Here is a 25,660-nt window from a genome sequence, read left to right on the forward strand (position 1 = left end):
CTGCCATCCATCACTTCACTTTCTAGACTTCCCCAAATATGGGGCCAGAAAGGCCTGGAGGACACCACCCAGCTCCATCGCTGGCCCAGGCAGCAGCACCAATCCCTACATCACCTGGGTGATGTCCCTCTTTGCTGTCCGTACAGCCCTCACACAATGGAGCTGCAGCCACCCTGCCCCAGCAACATGTGCTTCTCCAGCCTATGTGTCTACGTTGTCCTTAAGTTTTTCCCAAGTGACTAATCTGAATGTCTTACATCGGTTCCTGCCCACCGTGCATCTGAAGACCAGGTGAACTCAGGCTCTTTTCTTGGGCTTTCATGTTCTTAAAGACTGCTCTTATTGTGTTCCCTTTTAGCTTAAGCAAACCTAGTTCTTTCAATCTTCCCTCCTAGGTCATGTTTCCCAGACATCAGATCACCCTGGTTGCTCTTTGATGGACTTTCTGCATTGCTCCCCAAGTGTTGTGCTCCAGACTGGACATCACGCTCTTCCCCAAGTCACGTGCTGCACCATGCACACAAAACCCTCATTGTCATATCTCAGGATGCCATATGCTTTTTAGAACAGCAAAACAGCACAAGCTTTGCAGCCTGTGGTGGCTTTCATTTGGCTTGTGACCCTCAACACCTCACCCCTTCTCTGATGGACTCATCTGTGGTTTCCCATCCTGCATTTAAGTTGGCTCATCCTACTGAGATGCCCTGTCCCTGCTGAAACCCTTCCTATTTATTCAGAGCATTTATATGGATGGCCAAGATCATTCTGAGTTTTCACGGTCTTCCTTGTAGCTTCCCAGGGCAAGATGTAGGAGCTGGGAGAGGTCAGTCAGTCTCCAAGGGTCTGGAGAGTGAGGCCAAAGCAGCAGGTCCTGCTGTGGAACAGCATTCCTCCAGGTAGCACTTGCACGGTGAAAGGTTGTGCGAATTTGTCTCTGCCTTGAAGAATGGGGATTTTATGCCCTTCCAGCTGAATAAAATGAATAATTGAAAAAGTAAAATGCATTCAAAAGAGGTTTTTTTTAAGAGAAATTATGTTAATAGCTCCAGCTAGACAAAGGGTGGGGAAGGATGGTTTTGCTAGGGAAGTCTGTCTCCAGAGCTCATCAACACAGGAGAAGTGGACCAGAAAGCACCTGCTGAGTTTCTAAGCTTAACCCCCTACCACTACAAGCATCACATTAGCTAATTCACAAACTGGTGAGAAATCCATCGCTTGAGGAATCCAGACTCTCGAGAGTAGTTAGGATTTCTTCTCCTTGCCGTTTGTTTTTCACTCCATCCTGACTTCCCCTCCTCCCCAGCCTGAACGCTCCTGTCCAATGTATACAATTTTATCCTTGTGCCTACACTGATTTTTAGCGTAGCTCTTTTCTCCTGGCTGTTTGCCCCAAGAAACAGGAGCAAACACCCTTTTTTCTCTCAGCTTTCTGTCGAATGAGGTTAGAAACCAGCTCCTCTAACCCATCTTCTCAGAAACTGGCTTGAACCTGGCACAGCAGAGCAGTTACAACCAGAAACCTGAGCGAGCAACACCGCAGGCAACACGGTGCTTTGCTCACAGGGAGCTTTTTTATGCCTCTGGTGCTGGGTGCAGGCAGGAGCAGAGGACTGTTAGGAAGCCTTGGATCTTACCTTCTCTTGTAGTTACTGGCATCCAGCTAAATGGGTCTGAAATTGGTTGAAAACTTCTGGGTTTTGTTTTTTTTTTTAAATGCTGGTTAAAACACAGAGCACAGCAAGGCTGAGGAAGCTGTTGTTATTGCAGCTCCAAGTGCAGGGTCAGGAAAGGGAACCTGATAGTTTCTAAAGACTTCGCTTTCTGCTCATGGAGGAGCCTGCGCTACTTTCCTGCTCACACAAAGTGAGAAGGGGAGGGCTTTTAAAGAAAATAAATGATCTTGTATGGAGCCTAAGAAGAAAGAGGAAGATTTGCTGTCTGCACTGGCTTTCCTTCCCTTGCTCAGCACCAATACACAAGTCACATTTTTAAGTGAGTAAGTAATAAATATACATTACTACATAATTATTTGCATCCAAGGACGCTGGGCAGCTGCGAGCCTGGGGAACACTCATGGCTTCATGCCTTCTTGACCACAGTGGTGGCAAAGTCATCTGCCATGAAGACAGAAGAACCTGTTTCATATAGTTCAGCAGCAATTAGATGGACTGGACCAGGAGGCAACTGCATTTTCACCAGTGACACAGAACCAAGGTCACATTCCTGTTGAGTCCATTAAATAGGTGGTAACAAATCCTACCAGCTAGTGCACTAACTCTGGGATTTAATGGGTATTTTCAAGCTGAAAGTAAAGTATGTTGATGTTGTTGCTCTTCAGACAGCAATGGCAAAGAATAAGCTGTAAACACAGGGTTGAAATTCAGCATACTGACTGCAGTTGTTTGTGGTTTTCCTGACATTAGCTGGAAGTGGAGCTATTGCAAAAGAAATTCTGTCCTGTGGGAAAGTTTCATATTATTTTTAATTTTCTTTTCATCTCAAATCAAGGGGAAACAGTAAACCTTTCTATGGAAGAGAAAGCTCCACAGGAAAAACGTTTGGAAATGCTGAAACACGTTGCTTCAGCAAATTTAGCGATGTCAGTAGAGGTGGCAAATAACACACGGTATTCCTGCTATGTTGTTCAGCTGGAAGAGTAAATGCCTCTGCAAAACATAGCTGAGATTCCTTAATATGAATTTAAACGTGAAAAACAGTCAGAAAAACAGGAAAAAAAGAAACCACACAAAACGCTGTCTTCATGTACCTAAGTAAAAATAGCTGTCCTACATTTTTCAGGAGAGAGGAATGACTTTTTGGAGCCTCAGTCTGAAGAGGCCCCACAAACCAAGTCACTGATGATGAAGCTGAGACCCCTTTGGAGCACTGCCTGGGCCTAGGAAGACTTAGACCTAGTTTAAATGTGGCTGCTGGGGACTATTCATTGCACTGTGCATCACTTGTCCCATCAGCAATATAGTAAGAGGTTTCTACTTCCTTGCACCTCCCCAAAATGCAAACTGAACCCGAGGAACACCAGCTTAGTCTTGCATTCTGAGCTTTTCACCATCTCTTGGAAAGCAAAGGATGATGTTGGCACAGACCTGGCCAAGAGAAAGCAAATAGAAACCCAGAGACATTATAAAGTGAGGCTCCAAGCATTACAGTCTTGCTAAACTCCTCGTTTTAGTTAAATACCAAAGGCCCAAGTGGGTCATGGGCAGGAGAAGGGGAAAACTGACTCCTAATAAAGTGCTGGTGGATATGGCATTTCCACTTCCAAGATGTTGCTGATATGCTGAAAAATCCCTTTTTCGCTCATTTAGCACAGCTGGAACTTTGCTAAAAGCAAACCCTCCCTGTGAAATATTTTTGCAAATCAGCACATTTTGCAGCACATTTTTCATCCCTTGGTGGGGAGGGAGGTACCAGGAGTTACCACCCAGCTGTGATGACACCTCATAGGAACAGGCAGTAGAAATTCCTGAAATCCTTCTTGCTGAAGCTCAGGCTTTGACCGATATAGCAGAGGGACCGTGTCCACTCACTGCTAACAGCTGCAGGCAATTATCTGCAGGCTGAGATGGGAAAACATGTAACATATTTTATGCAGATGTCAGACTAAGAGAACAAGTAGCAGAAAAGGGAACGACTGAAGCTGCACTTCTGGGACCAGTTCACAGAACTGTGTAGAAACAGTTGGAGATTCATCCTGTGCAGATCGCATTAGAAATTACCTTGATGACAAAGGAAGAAGAAACGAAGCTATTCTGTGCGTCTTCCTAGTCTTTAGGATGCAATCAGAGCACATCTTCAGCTTTGCTATTAGCATTCCTCCACCAAAGAAATCCCAGCAAAGCACTGAGCTCACATTTTCAACGATGATGCTGGAAAGCTTCCCAGATTATACATTTTCCTCTTTTAATTTATACCTCTGAGGATAATGCTAATCAGAGAGGCAGTGAAAGTGGTGAAACATCCTCGGAGCCAGGTTGATTTATTAACAGTGGTTGCATTATTCTCACTTGGAAAACGATGCTACTATCCCAAGGTTCTGGGGGAAAAAAAATCTTGTTTGCTGGTAGGTTATCAAATACAAGCTGACAATGTACTTGCACAGCAGATATGCATAAGTGCATTGCACGGTATGATTCATCTGCAAAACATCTAGCATGCTAGATGCTTGATTTAAAGTAGGTTAAAAGAACGATTCATTAAAAAACAACAGCAGAGAGGGAAAAAGAAAAGAAGCTCAAACTCTGAAATCTCCTACTGAGAATTATATATTTTCTTTTCAGTCTTTGTTCAGCCCTCCCTCCTCAGGTTGCTTTTGAATAGAGTTTGTATGGCATAGGGATGTGAAAATACATGTAGCTAGACAAATATTACAAATGCCATCTTCATGGCCTAGCAGATCCACCAAATATTCCAGGGATTATACATGGTCTGTTGACCATGTTCAAAGTGAGAGCAGATTGCATATATTTCACAGAGCATAAATCCCCAAGCCTGTCTCCTTAGCTCTGACCTGAACTTCTACTACACAGCAAGTGAATTATAAAGGCTAATGTCTGAAAGACTTTAAAGAAAACAAAAATCCCCCAAATTACAACCGGCTTTTACTGTGATAGTTGCTTAGATGAACCAGTGTAATTAATCTCCAATGGTATTTCTTAGGGTGGGGGGAAAAAAAAAGATGCATGACATGGCAATTCTAAAACACAATAGAGAAATTTGCAGGCCAGAATCAGTGCTTTTAAAATGGAATTTATGTGTATTTGGAATAAACATCCAACTACAAAACCAAAAAGTAGATTTCTAAATAGTGCTGCCAGCCAAATCAGGTGAAACACATGAATTGATTTGGGAACAATTTGAAAATATAGACACTGCTTTCTAAGACTTCACTTTTTAAGAAATATTCTTTTAATCCATTTTTATTTCTTGTGGAAGATTTTTTGTCTGATCAGGAAGTTTCTCAAAAATTTAAATTTCAGGAGATTTGGTCCTTTTTTCTTGGCACCAGCAGAGACGGGTAAGCATTTTCAGAGAGTTCCTGTTTCACTCATGTAAAATAACCCAGTTTTTACTCGGAGATTCCACATCTGTGCATGTGACCAAATATTTGCTTGCTTGACTTTTCAATCCTGAATGCAACGTACGCACAGTAAACACACAGGAAATTTTTAGAGAATCAGATACCACCTACTGAAGATCTACTCCAGATTGATCAGAGATGTTAAAATCCTCTCTTGCCGGTAAGGAAGATGCCGTTTACCAGCCACTTCAGTGTAAACATTTCAGATCAGTGAAAGCAATAAACCCTATTTACTTTCATAAACAACGTGTTCAGGGGAGGTTGACTCCTCTGGGACTTCTCCTGACTCTCACACATCATTTTGGAGCTTCACCTTTGGGCCCAACACCTTTCCTACAAATTCCAGTCTGAGAATCGCAGATTATACACACAGACTTTCAGGATATACCAGCAGGTCCTGAGAAACGAATCATATATTCAATCACAGTGACACTTTTGCCAGAGCAGTAGAGAAAACAGCAACAACATGAATGCTGCATTATCATTTTTTAACCAACTACGAAAGCTGCTAAAGAGATGAACCAGCCTTCAGCTTTAGGTCAGCCCCACACCGAAGGAAACTGTCTCAATTAAAGTTCAGGGCACAGCAGTTTGGAGCATCTATTTATTTGGTCATTGATGTTTACTGAAAATATAAACCTTTGTAATAAAAAGAAAAATGTGGCAAATGTGGTATATCCTGAGACAGAGATAAGCAGTAATTAGAGATCAAAAAACGGTGAGCAAAATCGGGATCCATATTTTTTAAACTTTTATAAGGGGTGGGAAAAGGCATTTCCCTTTTTACTACAATCAGTCTGCAAATAATGTATGATTACTGTGCATATCATCCAGGTACACCTGCATGCAGAGCAGTTAAGCCTCCAGTTCAGCTAAAGTGCACATTTAATTTTCAATGTGTTGCACTGCGATTCATTGCTGAAGTCAACAGGAATTAAAATATCCTGAAATGCAAAACATTTCCTACGCATATGAGCAGTAAGTGCGTCTCTTTTGCCTCTAAATTAAGGACATCAAGGGAAAGACCTAATTAAGACTTATTGGAATTCAGATCCCTGGTACATCAGTACTCTGTGGAGACACGGTACCTATGAAACCTCATTATACCCTCCCACAAAGGAGATGGGGATGCTGCTCAGCGGAGAAAAGCAGAGAGGGGACACTGTGCTCCCCAGTCTGCCTGCTGCAGGTCTTCACCTCCTGCCCTGGCTGCAGCCTTGGTGGGTGTTCCTTGTGCAGGGAGAGGGACATTGCTGACCCAAATCATAGAATCACAGAATCATAAGCCCATTCAAAGCCCATCCAGTTCAACCTCCTGCCATGAGCAGGGACATCTTCACCAGCTCAGGTTGCTCAGAGCCCCATCCAGCCTGGCCTGGGATGTCTCCAGGGATGGTTCATCCACCACCTCTCTGGCCAACCTGGGCTGGGGTCTCACCACCTTCAGTGCAAGAAGTTTCTTCTTCATGTCCAGTCTGAATCTCCTCTCCTTTAGTTTAAAACCATCACCCCTTGTCCTATCAATACAGGTGAATGCTCGCCCACCAGTGGTAGACCTAGAGCAACTTTTAGGCTTTGCTCAAGATCTAGCCCTTTGGCTTGCGGATGAGCTTAGGGTTAAGAGCATTTTCAAGCAGAGCTGCTCTGCTGGCTCTGTGTGTGTCGGGACCTGTATGGGGTGAGGGACCCCCCACCTGCCTGACAAGCACAATGCTGCCTTTGGTGAGCATAGGCATTCTCCCTGCACCAACCTCACTACCTCCAAGTTGGGGAGCAGGATTAGGCCTGTAAATGGCAAAACTCCCTTGCCAATTGCAAGCCGTAAATGCACTCTGTCTCCACCAATTCCTTTACAGGTACCCCTGAGTGCTTTTGGGAGCAGCGTGTACGGGGCCAGGCTCAGGAGAAGGAAATCAGTACAAACTCCAACAGCTAGGGCTGTACTGCAGAGGCTGCCCATGGTGAGGATTTTTAGGCTGTTGTGCTGCACAACCAGTGACTAATGCAGCACAGGCACAGCAGGGCTGGGGATGTCATTTGGATCTATATCATCTGCATTTGTGGATTTGCGATGTGCACATGAAATGGGGTGAGGGATGGTTTAGGAGACAAAGCACTTGCCAGCACCAGCAGTGAGAGGCTCCTGCCCAGCCCAGGGCCAAAGTCTGTGCCCCAGTGCCACAGTTCCTTCTCCTCAGCCACGGGACTCACCCAGGGGTGCAACCAAGACACTAATATTTGCACAGAAAAAAACTCAGAGACAAGAAAAGCACAAGATCCCCTGGGGCTGGGAGCAGGAAGGTTTCCAGCCTGACAAGGCTGCCCCATACATTTGCTTTTTACTGCCTGCAGTTAATAAGCCCTTCAATGTCTTTAAAGCCACCAACAATAGATCAGCTGCAGTTAATAAATTCAGTAGTGCTGAAATATAAGACGTAATTCATGTCCTGGATGGCACAGAACAGCCTCAAGCTGACATAACTCTACGGGTCTGCAGAGTCACTCTGGCACAGAAAGCATCCTTCAGCGAGCATCCTCCCACGCTCCGTCCTCACCTGTGCCCGAGCAAACACCCGCCGCAGCACCGCATCCCTGACGGAGTCAGCGCTGCGTGATGGAGATGTTGGGAATGCTGCAGCTGTCACCAGCAATTGTGTTCCAATAATCTCTGAAGAACTGGCCACCTTTTCTGATACGAGATTTCCTAATTGGAAGCTGTACCAAGGGCGGGCATCTCATTACAGCAGTGAAAGAAATATTCACAGAACTCTTAGCAGCTCTTATTTAAATAAAGATGGTAAAGCCCACTTTTAAGGAATATGAAAGCACAAAGCCAATGATTATGAGATAACACCTTAATATTTGAAATGACTTACGAATGACTTATGAAGGCTGTAGTCATTTCCAACAATTTTTAGTCACACTTGGACACACACAATAGATCAAATTAAACAACAACATTATAATGATTTTCATTCCAAGTTTTCAATGTCTTTAAATGTTAATTTTCACCGTACTGTAATGAGGTGGGTACGTGCTGCTGCCTCCATTTTACACACAAGTGACCTGAAGCAGTCTGGTCTAATGGGTAATAAAGCAAATTTATCCATGTTATATCTCCTACTTCATTTATTACCTAATTCGGCAAAACATAGGCTCACCTTTAAGCATATACTTAAGACCATCCTAATTTTTTAAAGCAGTTAAGAACGTGTTTATGCCAAGTATACAGCAGCACATATATTTACTTTCCTTAAATTAAAAAACTAATTAAAAATGCTTCATTGCTGCAAACATGGTTTGCTATGTGACGGCCTTATTTTCTTAAATAAATTTAAAATAATAACAGTAATAATGATTGTAACCATCACTGATCTGGCAGTAAGAGTATACAACACGAAAACAGACATAAGGACATAAATGCTACATTAAAAATGAAAAAGGCTTAGTGCATATTTGGCCCATTTTAGACGTACCAACTACTCAGGAGGGCAAGTGAAGCGAACCCCTAAGAAGTCACCCATTTAAAATCTTCCATTCCCCGTTGATGATGTGGACCTGCAGCACAACTCCTTGGACATTTCAGGAACTTTGAGCTACAATACACATGCACAAAATAATTAGGTCTTGGGGCCAAATAATTTCTCAGGGCCTAAAGAAGAGCCAGGTGCTTATCCTGAGGATCGTGGTCAATCCAGGCCATGCAGCTGGGCCAGCATCCTTTTGTGGGACAGCCTGTGAAGACATAATAAGCAGACCTGTGGGATCTGCCCAAACTCTTCCAGGAGGACTGAGCCAGAGGCATTTGCTGGGGTCTCTGTCCCCAGGAGGTCTGAGAGCACATGGTGAGTATGCATGGACATCACACTCCAGTTTTGGGGGGAAAAATCAGGTGTGAGGTGTCACTGAATGGCATTTCCAGAGCTGCAGAAAGAAAGGAGGCAGGTGTTGCTCTCCCAGGATCCTTACACCAGTGAGATACAGTGAACCAGGGGAGACTCACAGCCCAGGAGATACTGCAACATGCAAAACCGAATGCTTGCCGCAACTAGGACATCTTAAGCCCTTCATGCCATTCCTCTCCTTCCCAACCTCTCCTCCTCAGTTCCTTGCCTATAAATAAAACATTTCATTACCCAGTGATGAAGATTAAAATAAGGCAGGTGAGTCACCCTCCCTGGTACTACTCGGCTCTTTCATCTGCCTCATCCTCTTCTTCAATGCATTTGCAGCCCTGAAGGCTGAAGAAAATCCATCGGCGTGGAAGTCAAAGCAGGGGTGGAGCTACCTGCACCCCTGTGGGGAACAGTGTGAAAGAAGCTGCATTTTGACCTGTATGGAGTTGAGAAATACATTGCTGCACAGATTTTAACCCAGGACATTTTATGCACCACACTTTTCACCCCCAGATGCTGAGCACTTGCTGGAGGAGCCCAACAGGATCCATTGCTTCTGCTTTACCCAAATGGGAATGAAAAGTGTTATTTTGATAGGATTTTTTTTTTTAGATAACTGATTGTGGGCTGTGGCAAAATGGCCACTTTGTCAAGATTCACGAGAATTACAGAAACAGAAGGATCCAAGAAGAAATTCACTGAGTTTCTGTCCCTCTCTACAAAACCTGCTTGCACTTACACAACCCCAGGGGATGCTGATAGCCTCCATCAAACAGTCTCCACCACTCTCACTCCTACCAGTTTGCCAGAGGTTTTGAGGGACTAATCTGGGGACCAGAGAAAAAATAAATTCAATTCGCTAAATCAGGAAGGACTAAAACGACAATAATAGAGTTGGCATGAATATAGACTTTTCCAAAGTGAGATTAAATCTGGCCTTAGTCGGCTAAATCTGAAAAAGATTGTCTGGCAGTTGACAATGTATTTCCAAGCAGCTGCTCAGCTCCCCTGCGGCGTACGCTTAGGTCAGTGAATCTACCCTATCAAGACTCTTTCTACAGCAACTTGAAAAATCAGGTTCTGGACCTTGGCCTTTACAGTGCCCATGGCCTTGAGCAGTACATTGCTGTGGATGCTTAGGGAGAGGGAGCCCTTGCCAAAGCAATACTTGGAAAGGGGCGGGAAGGCCACAAAGAGCAGCTGAACGTGTGGCCTTGGGGAACCTGCTGCATTTGGTTGTGCTCTGACATCACCAGAAAAGCTTTAGTGCCAAACCCAAGCAGTGCAGACACTCATGTTCATACCCATTTCTTTCCACCCAGTTGAACCACAGGGCTCTCAAGCTGCCACAAAACCACCAAAAACTTCTTTCACGTTGAGATGTAAAGCTGTCAGTAACTCACCCTTTCCAGTAACTGGAGACAAACAAGTAAATTGAGATTTACAAGCAAAATGTTACCAGTATAAACACAGGGTTACTCTAGGAGCATCTCACTCCAGCCCCTTGCTGGCGGGGGGTTTGGTGGGTCAGTTTGTGGTGAAAGCACATAGGTACACAGCTGACATTTTCAAATTCGACCTCTACAAATGACATAAATTAGAGGCGTTCCTTAAAAATGTCTTTACTAAAAACACTGAGCCTAAACAGTCTGCCCTCATCATGGAGCAGCAGGAGCCAGAACCACTCTTGTGCACTACATCTACACTCCTCAGAGCTTGAAGTGCTCCTGGGATTTGGTATCTCACTGCTCCTCGGCAGGCAGAGGCTTCTCCTCAACTCATCTGCCTCATCCAAGCAGCTTCTAGTCCCTCCTTCCCATCTCACCTTACTGGCACGTGACACATGGGTGCTGTTCATTCCCATAAATCATAGGACCTCTCAACTCAGCTACGTGGACGTAGGGACATACCATACCTGTAAATCACCCTGCAGATATCCACCAACGCACAAGGCTGCATACAGCTTCCCAGATCCTGACACAAGAATCACCATTTGAATGAGCTCCTGACCCTTTTCCCCTCTTTTCCCCTTAAACACACCTGCACCGTGGAGGTACAGTCCGTTCTTACATTTTGCCATTTCTCTAATGGAAACCATATGTATTTATCCTGGGGAATGCCTGGTAGCCTGTGTAATATTTTTGGAAATAATGATTTTCAATGAATTTTAATCACTGTTGATGCATAAAAATAAATAACAGAATCTGTGACCAGATGGTGTGTTGGGTGACATGGGGCTCTCTTCACCAACATGCAACTGCTCACCAGCCTTTCAGGACTGTTTCAGTCTCCAGTCCTTGCAAGAGCTGCCTGCAAGCTCCTCTTAACCTGAATTAAATTCATCTTTGGGAAGAAGAGAAACTCTCCATTTGAAGGAGAGAAACATTTTCAGCAAAACCCAGAGGCCAAGTATAAAAGCAAGAGAAACTGCTTTGTCCTTGCCCAGAAGCTACTGGAGCTGATCTTCACTGTAGCTCTGCAGGAGGAGAAGCAGATGTGGGATCTGCAGCTCCTTATTGCCCCGACTTTGCTTAAGAAACCTCTGAGCTTTCTACTCCTCGTGGGAATTTTTTTCTGCAGTCCAAATCACTGCTGATTTTCATTGATCTGAAGAACGGGGAGTGAAATCCATTGCTTTTCATCATTCAGAAACAACTCACAAGGTTTTGACAAAAGGCCAGTTTGGCTGAAAGCCGGGCCCACGGCCAGCTTGAAAATATTTCTGAACCTTTCAACAATCCCTGGCTGGTTTTCAAACTTAAAACAAAAGCCAAGATCAGGGAAAGTTTGCAAATGTTTCAGTTGTATCAGAAAACTTCTGTACAACTTGTGATAAATTCCCACCATTTATTTTCAATTACTTTCATGCTGGGAGAATCTCTCAAAACCCTTCTCTTGCCTCAAAGAGCATAACCATGTTTTTCACACAAAGGACTGGTCTGCGAGGACCAGTGTGGAGGAAGATACAGGATGCATCAGGAAAATACCTGGAAAACATCCTTTCCAGTTCGCTTTTGTTTGGATGTATTGTTCCTTGTCTAAAGTGTCCCCAGATGTCCCATTGTACAGGGGGTATTGTAAGTTTACAGCAATGTTTAAAGTTGGAGGTAGGTGTCTCCCGCTGGGTCCATTCCTACAGCGTAAGAACACAGAGGAATCCCACTCTGAGCAGGAGAATTAAAGAGTTTTTGGAAATACTTGACAGTTTTAGATATTCGGCAATGTGACAGACCATTTATTCAGCAACTTGAGAATATTTAGTCACACAGAAAGAACAGGGAAATTATTTACTTGCCCTGGTGAAGGGAGCAGGAGCTGTAGCTCTCTAGGTAATGTGGAACTGAAATACAGGTGCTGCAGCCACAAAGAGGAAAGCAGACTGCGTGCGCAGGGCTGCACTGGCTGGGGTGCTGCTCTGTCTGCCACAGTTGGCTAGACGCACGTACAACCACACAACAGTTACTTTATTAAACAGGAAAAACAAAAAGGGAAATGTTTCAAACACATTACTACTCTTATGATACTGCTAATATGACAACCTGACAACCCACAGCTAGCAAACACCAAAAAAGGTCTCTTTTGCTCACTTTATCTCCATCTTGCCACAGTTTGACACATGCAAACAAACATGTCTAAAGCCCCTTTACAGAGGATTCCAGAAGTCAACAATTATTTTCTTTTATTGCCTTTTTTCTCTTTTTCTTTTCCATTTCTTTTTCCTTTTTTTTTTCATTCTCACTATTCTGCATTCTATAGGCCTGAACCTACAGATCAGGTTAAGCCTGAAGAAGATTTCATTAAATGTAAGCAGTCTTACAGTCATTCAACTTGGTAGGGATTTACACAATTTAAGAGACCACCCCTCTTTGTTCTGCATGCTAAGATTCAGCATGGCCATATTTTTATCCATCAGTGAACAATGAACTCTCACAAGATCTCTTTCCACTCCTTCATGTCATACTGTTGAGACAACCCTACCTGGAGACCCCAATCCTGCCCCTCTTCACACACACCCCCCCATGCCGAGAACAGCCTCACACTACAAGCAGCTGCCTCTCTCTCCAATACAAAGTCACGTTTCACAACCTGCCACTCAGATGAGCGAATGAGCAGCACATCAGCAGATTTGCTGCCTGCCCAAAGCTACAAAACAGCAAAACATTTCCCCCATCAGCTGATGGGCACTAGATCCCATTTTACTACTGAACACAGTAGCATCAAGCAGACAGAAAAGCACCAGGGAAACATCCATGTTAAGAGTGCACGCAAGCACAGATGCACATTCAGAACCCTGGAAAAAAACATACAGATGGGTGTCGGTGGAATAACACACATAGTCACGCTGCCTGTGTTGTTTCTGGCCAGCTACTCTCTGTGCTGAGTGACTGGAGGAGATTAAGAAGGACTCAGCCCAAAAACGCAGTTCCTAATGCTCCTGCAGCTATTGCATAATGGAGACCAATTCCCGTCCCAAACACCAACCCTCAACTTACTCAAGACAAGTTTAATGCTGTCAGGCTGCATAATGGAAACATCTACTTCTCAGTGAAAAGGAATCTAGATTGGATCCACCAGCTTCCCCAGGGCTGGGTTATTCAGGTTCTCTAATGGGTGGCAATGGGAAAGTAAGTGGGGAAGTGTGACCAAGGAGGAAATAGAGTCATTTTCCCCAAACATTTCTACCAGGAGCTACTGGAAGCTGAAGCTTTCTGGGGTTCATTAATAGATATACACCTGCTATTAATACAGCTACTAAATAAAGGAACCCTAAACCAAGAGAAATCAAATACATCCCAAAAGTAAACTGAAAATCAATGAACCTGCAGACCCTAGGTAAACTAAATGCACCTTAAGTCAAATACACCTAAAAAAGCACAAGGAGTAAAACACAGCAATGAAAAAGTGCAGCATTAAATGGACGTGTCTCAAAAGCACGCAGAAAGTAAATAAACACTTCAGAATAGGCATTCCTGTTAAAAGCTATGTTGAAATAACATAAGAGGCCATGCAGAAATTCCAGGTGCACAGGAATATCTGAAGTAACTCCTTTGGGATCTGTCACTCCAGATGTGTACAGGTGTATGACAAATGAGGACAGCACCCCGTCAAGTCAGGTGAAATCAAATGCCCTCCAACATTTGATTTAAAACTGGGTGTCCTGTGCCTGGAAAACTGCTAAGAGCTTTAGGGAACTTGGCTGAGTCCTGCATTCCCCCTCCCCCACATCAGCAAAACTGATTATTCGGAAAGGCCGCAATTGCACGTTGTTCTCTGTTTTCCTACATGCACTCATTAACTCGTTAGCAATGTTTCTAAGCAGCCAGGCTGGGAGAAGAACTGGGGAAGGGATGGAGGCAAGAGAACCAGGAACCAGGAGATGCAGCTGCCAGGGCCCCTTTGTTGAGCATCCCTGGGTACCCCTTGTCTTTTACCTGGGGATGCAGTCGCCATGGCAACGGACGGGTGTTCCCTGGCGGAGCCGAAAACCAGCTGTTCCTGCTGCTGAGCCCCATCTCCATCCCGCAGTGGAGCCCCAGCTGCATACTGGTCCGCCCCGTCCGCAGCCCAGTGCACCCCAGTGCCCGCTAGCAGCAGGTCCTGGGGGTCCGGCGGGGCTGACATGCTGCCTGCAAGGCGGCCGTGGGTCTCTGGTTCTCAGGCTGCAGCGGGAGCCACCGAAAAAGCTGCGGTGGCCACCGAGGGCTGGCTGGTGCTGCGGCCGCGCTGGAATCTGGCCAGTTGCGGGGACTCGGAGCTGCTGCTGCTGCTGTTGCTGTATCTCCACTAGCGCTTATTACGCAGGTGAAAATGGCTTGTTTAGTTGGAGCCTTCCAGCCCTTGCGTCACCGTGTGGCTGGCATATCACAGGGCAGGAATCTGCCAGCCTGGCTGCTGCTCTCTCCCCGTTTAACTGCTTCAGCAGGGTAGGCATTGGCTTGTGTGTACGGGGGGAGAAATGCCCCCTTCCAGGCAGGCACACGCCTCCCTCCCCTCTCCTGCAGTACCCCCCGCAGAGCACAGCCCCCTTCCCCGCATCATCCAGAGCGCCGCAGCCAGGCACAGCATCACACCCGCCAAAAACGCTGCAGGTTCCTCCAGCACCTCTGGGCTTGGTGGAGGGGGGAAAGGCAGCCCACGGCCAATCACATCCTAAACGCTCCCCATTCCCCCACTTCTCTCTGCCAGACCCCAACCCAGTGGAAGAAGCTGCGCTCAGCTCCTGAGGACCTGGGTTCGTTTATACTCAGTTGGTTCCTTTCTGTTTGCAGCCACGCTGGAGAGATGATCACAGCTTATTGCATCTAAATGACACTTGTCAAAATAAACTCACAGCAGGTGTCTGTGTGCCTTATATTTTTTTTTCTTTTTCCTTTTCTTTTTTTTTTTTTTGCTGTGCCATTGTATTTGCTTGCTTACTGTCTCGAGGAATTAATGCATGTGTACAGAGGCAGTGTGAACTCCCAGGGATCCTTGCTGTTAGTGAGAGCAGCAGTGGCACAAGATAGAGGAAAGGTGAAAGTACAGGTGAGGATCTGTGACACTTTCCAGGTGCACTGGGAACCAGTATCCTTGCCATCCTGTTACAGATGAGGAAACAGTCAAGTAAATGCTGTGGGACCATTCCTGCATTGCACAGAGCTCCAGCATTGACAGGTCAAAGCAAGGAAATCACTGTCTTGCACGTGGACTTCTCTTTTGTGATGTGACAAGTCATACTGTGAAGCGGAGAGTAACTGTCCCAGCCAGAAGGCTTCACCCCAGCCTGGCTCTTTGCCCGCTGCAGCAACAGATCTCCAGCTGTGAATTTTATGTCACAGCATCCCCAGGCATCATTCAGACCCTCTCCAGCTCCAGTATGCTTATACCTGGGTTTGAAAACATGTTTCTACTCTCCAGGCCAGGGAGGAGGAAGTTCATCTTAAGCCCACAATGCAAGATAAAGAGCCTCAGAAGTAGCCTCCAGCATTTCCATTTGTGTTATATTCCCAGGGAATCATCACCTTTATCCTCACTCCAGTCCAGGATCTATTTCTGGGAGCCATCCTCCTGCTGCCCAAGTCCATGATGTTCAGTGTCAGCCCCCCAGCCTTTCAGAGATGGGCTTCTCAGCACAGTGGGGTGGACCAGGGACAGGAGTGACCTTTGGACGTCTGCAGCCAAAGGTGCCACTGTGAGCAACATGCTCAAGATTAGCCAAACCACACTGGAAGTGAAGTGACTGCTGTGAATTCAGATAAACTCTGCTGTCTCAAGCTCTAAGCAGCAGGGGTGATTTTAAAGAGTAAGTCATTATTCTGTTTGGGGTTGCATGGTACAATTCTATTGTGGAGATACTGTAGGTTAAGACCAGTAAGATTTGGCTTTAAAAAAGGATATCACAGGACTGTTTCTATGTTGTCAGAAAAAAATCACTTCAGATGTAGCTTAAACCAAATGTACTGTCCTCTGCCTGCCCTGTAAGCTCTGATGTCTTGTGAGACAGCTTCTGCAAATACATCATCAACCACACTTGTACGCAAAAGGTCCATCTTGAGGCTCTGCCTGCCCTGGTAGCCACGCTTGGAAACTCCTGGTATAGGTTTGTGAGTCAGCACTTGATGCAGATCTCAACAGCCAGTGTGGACCTAACAACCAGTAATTTCTTCCTTGTTCTGAGCTCCCTGGTGTGGTTAATTACCAAAAAACAATGACATCAAACCCTCTTCTCCCTTTTCCGTGCTTTGTGCCCTATTTCAAGACCAGCAATTATTATATAGGTCATTTTACTTCCAGGGCAATATATGCTTTAACACAGCATGCAAAGCCCTCTGGGCCAGAAGAGGAAACCTCCTCGAAACCACTTGGCTGAAATATGGCTATCCAGAGGGTAAACATTCCTATTGAGCCACTGCTTTGTTAAAACTCTTACAGAAGTGTTACACAACATAGTCTATCAAATTCAGCCTTACCTGTGAGTTACTTCTAGGTAACCCATACTTCAAAGGCATCTGAGATAGATAGAGAATGTATTTTTTATGTTACTTTCAAGTTTTTGATTGAGGGTACCACCTTGGAAAAAGCTGCCTGAACCATGCAGCTCCACTGAACCTCTCATTGTGAACACCGACTCTTCTGTAACGTACACATAAACCATTTATTAATTAAGCATTATTTAATGTCTTCATGGAACAATGGTGAAAATATCCCTCCCCCAGTGTGCTCAACCTGCCCTATAGCACAGGCTCATTGGATTTTCTTCATTTGTTTATGTCAAGATAGGACAGTGTTTGCTGCAGTTCAGTAGCATATGATTTAAGTAATTGTGTTTTTATTGCCAAGTCCCACACCTAAAGCTCACCTCATGCACAAAGGAGATGAGTTTACCTAATTTATGGTTCCCCCTTTGACATATACTATGTCATGCACCATATATTGTCTGATTAAGATTCTGGCATGATTCTGATGACTTCAAAGTTGCTAGTAATGTTGATATACAGTATGTTTTCAAAAATTTGTTTTCCTGTAGAGCTTAATATATGTCCTTGTTCAGACTCTCTGGTTTTCTTTTGTGTCCATCACTCCCTGGGACAGCCCTATGACACCAGTTGTGTGGGTCGATAAAGGACTGGAGGGCTCAGAGAAGGCCTGGAAGAGCACCAAGCCCCTGACAGCTTTGCTATGTGAGCAATATGTGATCGCAAAGGTCTTCCGATAATGCAGCCTCATCAGAATGTGTGCACACACACACAGAATGATTCATTTCTACAAACCAAAAAGGTTATCATGCTTTGAGGGCTGCAGGCGTGAACACAGACGGTGTTACTATAGTAAAAGACTTCGAGGAAAGAGTGTGGACTGTGTGCTCTGCTTACTGAAGAGAAATGGGGACAAATAGGCATAAGTACATAAATAAAGCAAAAAAAGTGGTTTTTGCTTCAGGGATCTCAATTTAAGTGCAACCCAGGGCTTTATTTCACTTGTGCCTGTACGGTCCCCAGCTGACCTGTCACAGGTGTCGTACATACATTTCTGATTGATAGCAAAGCCTTGGTTTGTCAGGATGAAAAAAAAGAAGATCAACAGGAACAACAGGACAGATACTCAGAAAGCTTGATCAATCCATTTTGCGAGTTTGTACAGAAAACTTTGAACATGACACAACCAGGGCTGTCATGCATAGGGTTAAGTCACTAGAGATTTTACAGGCTTCTTTAAGATCCCCACAGGAAGATCAGGCTGGGTAAAGATTTAATCAAATATGTGCTTAAGAGAGATGTGAGTTTAAGTAAAATTCAGCACAAAGGAACAAATATGATTTTTTTCTGTTTTCGACGAATTTGCAAAAGCTCCCAGTAGTTTGTACTGCATTGTGTTGCAAGCTGCCTTGCACAGGGCTCATCTATTTCTGCTCGTGGGTATTTAATTCTCTTGCTCTTCCCTTTGGACATTATAAGTCTCTGAATGTACGAAGTCTGAAAACATATACACACAAATTGCTTCTCTTTCCATTATAGCCCTTTGTGTACTGGGGCTGATGTGCGCTGTTGGGCCAAAGTGACTTCAAACCTCAAGGGGATTTTTGGTCTCAGATGTAACATTACCAGCAAAGAGCATAGGACCTGGCCGGGTGTATCAACTGATTCAGCAACAGAAAATTTAAAAAATCATCTTCGCTTCCTTGAGGATTTGTTCTTGAGGTTTTAGAATAAATTAATTACAATAGGGAAAAGTAAAGCAAAAAAAAAAAAAGAAAAAAAATAAAGAGGCTTCTGACATGGTTGGGAAAACAAAGATAAGTAAGCCTGTCTCCTCTTACCCCAGAGCAAAGACTCCAGCACTGTAGCAGCTACAGTGTGGTTTTCAATTCACCACATCTGCACTGCAGACCACCTGGTTTCCACATGTGTCTTACACCCTCTCCCCCAAATAGGCAAATTTCTGTGAGTGTATGACAGCACTGGCCTGGCCAGCATGCATGAATCTCCTTCTGTGGCATGTAACCAGATCTCATTCTGACCAGCCACAGACAGGTAGAAGCCCCAGGAGCCGTGCTGGGGTAAATTAGGCACATGCCTGCTCTACAAGGCATTATTCATATATCAACCCGAGATCTACTGGGATTCCTGAGGTGAGGCTGGACTCCTGGTGAGAACAACTCCTCCTGGGCAAGCCAAACTGTCACTACAGGGAGGCAAGTGGCCTGAGAGAAAAGCTGACCCATGGTGGTGGCTCTGCCCGCAGCAAAGGTCACCCATCACCTTTCAGTCCACCAAATAGTTCTTGCACAGCGATCCTTCCAAGAAAGCCCCTTGGACCTCTGGTCTTCATACCTTCTCCCTCTCCACCTCCACAAGGTCTGTCAAGGAAGCAAGGCCAGGCAGCCTCTCCAAGGTCCTTTTCATCTGCTCCTCCCACTGCTACAACTGCCAAGGCCAATGCTTCAGGCTTGTGTAGAAATAGTTACCCCAACCTCCTGCAGAGCCTCAAGGCATCATCCACCTTCATGCTTCCCCCCAGCACTCCTGGGACCCACCACACAGGTTCCTACCCAAGCACTGCTTTGTATCCTGCACCAGCCAGTGGCTCTTAGATCCCGTTTTGCTACTGAAAGCACAAGCATCCCAGTGCCAGGAAAGCAACAGCTAAACTGGTTAAGCCCAGGAAAGACAGCAGGTTGATTATGGGTGTAACAACATCCCTCCTAGACAAACAGCTGTGCAGGCTGTGCTCTCTTTTGTAATGAATAACTGCAGAGAGGAGACACATACTCTAGTCCAAAACTGCAGCTCCGAAAATGATCTCCTGGAGAGGGCCATCTCTTGCCACATGCTGTAAAATGAGGAGATTGGTTCAACTAGGGTCTCTAGTAAGTGCAATTTCAAAAATACTAGAGTCTAAATAGCAGTATTTTTACTGCATATTGTGTAATTTCACCTTACTTCGCTTTCAAAACTCACAGCCACGGTCTTTAGCAGACAGTTCATTGCTCTGAGGTCTGCCTGGCTATAGCCGTACCACAGCAGTATTTTAAGTCCCTGCCTGGCCCTTTAATTCCCACATCATGCAAGAGCTTTCAGCATCTCTAGCCCTCCAGTTGTAATGAAATGTGATTAAGGTGGTGCCTTTCCCCGGGTAAGCCTGACTGACTTCCCTGTCCTTCATCCCCTCCCCATCCACAGCTGCTCTAGGAGCAGTGAGGATTACCTCTGTTTCTCTGAAAAGGGAGTTTTACAAGGAAATCCAACGACAGTAGCTTAAACAGCAAAACTGCTGGCCACATCAAGCAGGCACAGCCATGGGATGTGTGTATATCAGAAATCAGAGAGAAGAAAACCCACTGGGTCTCTGATGAACACAGCCTGTTTCCCTATTCTTCCCAGCTTCAACCTCTTCGTACAGAAGGACAGCTGAGCAGAGTAGACAGGTGAGTAGGTGGGAGCCTGGCATACACAAGATACCTTCAGTAAGTGGCCTATTTTCAGCAGTGGTTGGTAGCTGAATTGCCATCAAAGTGCTATGTCTGAAAGGCTCCTCACTCGCCTTTAAATGTTTGTCTACTGAAATGACTCCCTGTCCTGGAGGACACTGGACCAGGCATCTGCATCTGAATCCAACGTCTTAGCTGGTGATATTATTTGCAAGGACATGCTCCATGTGGCAGCAGGATCTCTGTGTGCTATTGCAAGTGTTGTTCATGAGCATCTTGAGAACAGTAATCTTTTCCTCTTTTTACAGTGCTCATCCTGGGAGCCCAGCCCAGCGTTATTAAAAGCATTAGAATTTGTCCTGTCAGAGATTCCCAGCTGCATGGAACAGGACTCACTACTTCAAGCCTTGGCAGAGCAGTTCCAGAGGCCAGTTATCACTGAGAAAAATGTTCATACTGACACCAATGCGTCTGCTGATATTTAATTTCACTGCTAATGATCCAGTGGAAAAGAAAGTATCAGACAAGACAGAACTCTATGTGAACTCTGAACAGTGGCCAGAAGTTTATATGGGCAATGGTGTTGATACTCGTAAAAGAGCAAAAGTAAAACAAAAATAACTACAATAAAAATATCCATAGATTTGCATTTGGGAGAAGCTGAAGAAAGTGAGACAGAGGTTTAACCAGAACTGCTTCCATCATAGGATAGGTCAGGTACCCAACAGATACAGCAAGCCACCAGAGAAGCAGAACTATTTTCTTTATGAATTCTCATTCCCTGGCATTACATCAGAAGGTATTTGCGCACAGTGCACTCTGTGCACTCACACAGCTCTGCAGCAAGTCCATTAGAGGTTAGCATTTGAGTCCTGATTTATGCTGAGACAGTACACGCATTTACCAGACTCTGAGTGTTGGTTATGTACCATTTGCACATCTCTGGAAACTCATAGATGCTGAAGATTACAGCATGTATGCTGGAGAAAACAGAAATGGCCTGATAGGCTTTCATTTGTGATTCGGCATGGCACAGAGGGTATCAGAGAATAAGCCTATGGAGAAAAGACATGCAATCACTTCTAAAACACAAAAGAGATTACACCTTTTAGCACATCCACAATGCTTAAGACCCAGAACTGCTGCAATATGCAAATATGGAGAAAACTGCAGTGAAAGGGAAGACATTCTTGACAGACGTAACGCTTTGTGCCTAGCAAAACCTCTAACCAATTGTCACCTGGAGGTAATCAGCAATGCTTCTAATAGTAGATATGAGGATATCTACATGTCTGCCATTGGCTGATCTAAAGATACGGTGCTAATAGGTAAACTCAGAGATCAAGTTTAATGTAAGAGGTCTGAGGAGAGAAAAAATTACATATAATAAATCTGAAGACCGCAATAGCTGCCTCAGTGTAACCTTGATAACTGGGACTTACGCTGCCTTAATGAGCAACATACCTGTCTTTTCTTCCATTTTTTATAGCACAGCCCTGATTTTCTTGCTTTGTATACAAATGAGAACAAAGGATAACTTAACAGCAGCCACTGAGGTCAATTCATAAATCAAAATCAGGCTCAGAACTCCCCATTTCTAATTATTCATTTAAATAGTTGTTAGGAAAAATTATGTGAGTAAGAGGCCATTGTCTGTTCACTTGCTGTTTCTTACCCAGTCAACAACCCTGAGCACAACTCCATATCAAAATAGACAGCAAATAATGGCTGTCCAGTTGCCCTTTTTGCTGTCTCTAGCTGCCCAAAGGTTCAGTTATAACGCTGAAGAGTTAGGTTATAACACTAAATTTAAACCCTTGCCAGTTAGTGCCCGCACAGTTTATCTATTATACAAGTACTGTTGATGTTTTGTGGTGCAAAGTTAGACACAAATCTGAGGTGTTGGGTGTCAGAGACCCACAGATGGCCAAGTCAGGCAGGAATTGCATTTTTCCAGCATGCAGCCAAGCTGGAGTTGTTCTGAAATCTTTATTTTTTTATTAAATGAATGAGATTAAACTCCAGTTAACAGAAGTGCTGTAGAACCAGGCTCTATTTTATATTTGTAATTAGTCCCATTGACTTCAAAGAAGTTGGGTTTGTATAATATTTGCAGGGTTGAGATTTGTTTTTGCATTTAATTGATATATCATTTAGCACTTAATATCAGCACTTCAAAGGGAACATTATTGCTTTACATTTCAAAATCACTTTGTAGTGCATTCTGTGTATCACATTATTCAAACTGGAGAGAACAATCTGCACATTCTCACCAGCTCTACTTATCTGCGGCTTTATTTTGTGAATCAAATGTTTATAATGGACACAAGTCTACATTCCCCAAACTCTAGCTGATGTCAGTGGTGAAAAAAGCAAAACCAGGCAGGATTAGTCCTTGATATAAATAACCCATAAAATCGTCATTTTTATTCTCTGCATTTTGCAGTGGAGTGGACAGATAAGTAAATACTTCTAATTACTTGTTTTTATAACTTGTGGCATGTTCTGTTCTTAATGTAACCTAACTTTTGCAAAAATGAAAACCTGAACTGAAAACAGGGCTTTGCTAGTTTCCCATGAACAAGCCCATTGTATAATTATAAGTCAACTTCTGCTAAAAAAACAAGTGACATCAGATCCAGGGCCCTCTGCTGGATTGTGAAGAAAATGTTACCCTCCTCAAAACACTGAGGTGAATCGCCGCCTTGGAAAGTTCACAGTACACATTAACATACAATTTCGGCCATCAGCATTGCGTTTATGAAAGTAGAACTACAGGTTACAATTCATCTCTGTGACAACAAAGTGGATTGTGACACTCTCAAGCAGCGTTACAGGGAAGGCTTCCCAGAGCAAGGCATAAAGAATCTGTTCTTTTTGTGCCCAAGAAGAAATAAACAACTTCCCATTCTTTGTAATTTCCTTATCTGAGTTCTTATCAACTTATTACAGCTGAACATGGTAGAGAAGTAGATAAGAAAACAGAAATAGATAAGAGCCAGTGAAAGAAGCTGTGATAGGAAATGAGTTTTTGCCCTTCACACAGCTTGGGGAGTTGGGGAGAAAAATTCAAGCAGGTGAAATAAGCTGAATATTTTCTGTGCTTGACACTTGCAACTCTTATCAACCTTTCCTAAGGAATGCTGTGCCTTCAAGCGGTGGAAGGATCGCATGTTCCCATTATCCTGTCGTCTCCCCAGGCAGCAGGAGCTTTGTGAGCTCTAGGACCTCAAACAACAAAGCAAACTGGAGATAGGTGCTAAAAAAGAGAAGGGGGAGATAACTGGGTATAAGAAAGGCCAACTCCAAATAGAATCCCATGGATTGTGATGCTAATAGAAAGTGTTTTGGGTCAGCATTGTGTCTTCTTTACCTGTAAGTAGAACAGGTTTCACAAGACCATTCTGGACAAAATTAACCTGGAAGACACGATTGATTCTTCCATGTCATGTACACAATTCTTATGGCATTTCTAAAGAGGCTTCTGAAAAAGGGGGGAACCTTGGCAACTCTGGTTCTCCAGCCAGGGGTGAGAAATCAAAATGAGATGAACAGATAATAAGTGATCACATTATTCAATATAGAGTTAAAAACTTGAAAGGTGTGAAGAGGCTGCTTGAGGTTTGCCTTGTGGAAACAGGGAGAAATCATTTGTTATTTACTTTTTTTCTGACTCCTCAGAACTTCTTTAGCATCTCCTACTCACAGCTGTAGCTTAATTGCCTTTGTGCTCATTAATGGTGGATACACGTGGGGGTTTTGCATCATTTCATATAAAATAAGTTTTGAAATAGTTTTGGTTAATATAATAACTTATGTGAAAGTCAAATGCTTTAGATGACACTATTTCAAAATAGCAGGTTGGATTCTGGATTTCCATTTCCATCTTGCCCCCGAAGCTGGGAGCTGAAGCAGTTCAGCAGAATCAGTAGGAGATAATTCATTATTCTGAACCCCTATTTTTAGTGGTGAACCTATTGCCAACAAGGTTTTGTCCAGCTCTGGTATTCTTAGTATTGAAAGTCACATCAAGTGAGTTCATGAAAAAGAAATGTGAGAACTTGAAGTCTTTTTTACTTTAATTATTCATCCATCGGTCTTGGACAAAGGCCAGAATTTCAATGCTTTTAGCAATTTAATTGTATATTAAGAACAAAGGGTAACTGCTTGGCGTCTGTTGTGCAAGAGGGCATGGTCAGACACTAAATGTCCCCAGTGCTTATTTATTTAATCACAGAATGCAAATGTTAAGGGGTAAACTAAAAGATCACTCTGAGGACAATTAATTTACCTTCTATTGATATGCATGGGGAAATGTCTTAAAATGTGAAGCACCAAATTTACTTCTAATTAAAATCAGAAAACTCATCCAGAGAACTTAATTTCCCAAGTATGCCTGCTTTTACTATGGCTTGTTTTCAGGTAAAACAGACAACCAAGGAAAATAATTTGTATCTTCATTCTCTGCTAAAGATCTGTTCTAGTTCACCAAAACACCGCTGTGAAGCCATTACCCATTGGAGTAATAATGACCTTCTCTCACACATATTGTGCGTAGTGCCACAACCATATGCTACAAAGGATCCAGTCTATTATTTCAAAGACACCCTAAAACTGAGCAACGGTGACTGTTCTTTTAAGAGAAAAACATTCTGACCTTTTCTTCCATCCTACTGTATCTTCCATATGTTCCAGTCCCCATACCATTACTTTCACCATTGATCTGAAAATTTTCCAGCATCTGTAAAAAGAAAACTCGCTGCTATGTTGTCATGTGGATGACAGAAGACCCTCCTGTGCACCTGAGAAAGAGGAGAGGGCAACACTGATAAAATGAGAAGCTGGTTTTTTAGTCTGCACTGGCCAATCCTTATACCTGAGGTCTGATCTTTTATGTACTGACTTCCCATGGTTTTAGTGCCTTAGCGATGAGAACTTCCCTCGGAATCTGAGGTTCTTTCGTGACATTTTGAATCACGTAGCTGGAAATATTAGTGCTGAAGCTGCTCCTGAAATGTGTACGTCCCTGTGGGCTTCTCTCCAAGATGCAGACCCTGCTTATACCAACAATAAGGAAACCTGGTGTCACTTGCAAGCTGAGGTGAGCAGGTAGGAGTCTCCAGCCCAACAGCCATGACTTTTGGTCACTAATTCCTCCTTTTCTACAACTACTGAAGAGAATCCATCTCCCTGTGCATCATATCAGTCAGTGGGCTCCAGGGTTTGAACGTTCCAGGGCCTGTAATATGACTCATTATG

At 44.0% G+C, this 25,660-nt stretch overlaps 1 protein-coding gene across 1 annotated transcript in view; it reads right to left on the reverse strand.

Annotated features, from left to right (window-relative positions):
- The window catches only part of RTN1 (reticulon 1), a 123,349-nt gene extending 108,329 nt beyond the window's left edge, over window positions 1-15,020 (reverse strand). The window contains exon 1 of the mRNA XM_005506354.4: window positions 14,427-15,020. Coding sequence (XP_005506411.3) covers window positions 14,427-14,616 — 190 coding nt within the window. The 5' untranslated portion in view covers window positions 14,617-15,020. The remainder of the gene's footprint in view (window positions 1-14,426) is intronic.
- Window positions 15,021-25,660: the final 10,640 nt, after the last annotated feature.

This window comes from Columba livia, chromosome 5, assembly GCF_036013475.1.
Source record: "Columba livia isolate bColLiv1 breed racing homer chromosome 5, bColLiv1.pat.W.v2, whole genome shotgun sequence".
NCBI classification, from domain to species: Eukaryota; Metazoa; Chordata; class Aves; order Columbiformes; family Columbidae; genus Columba; species Columba livia.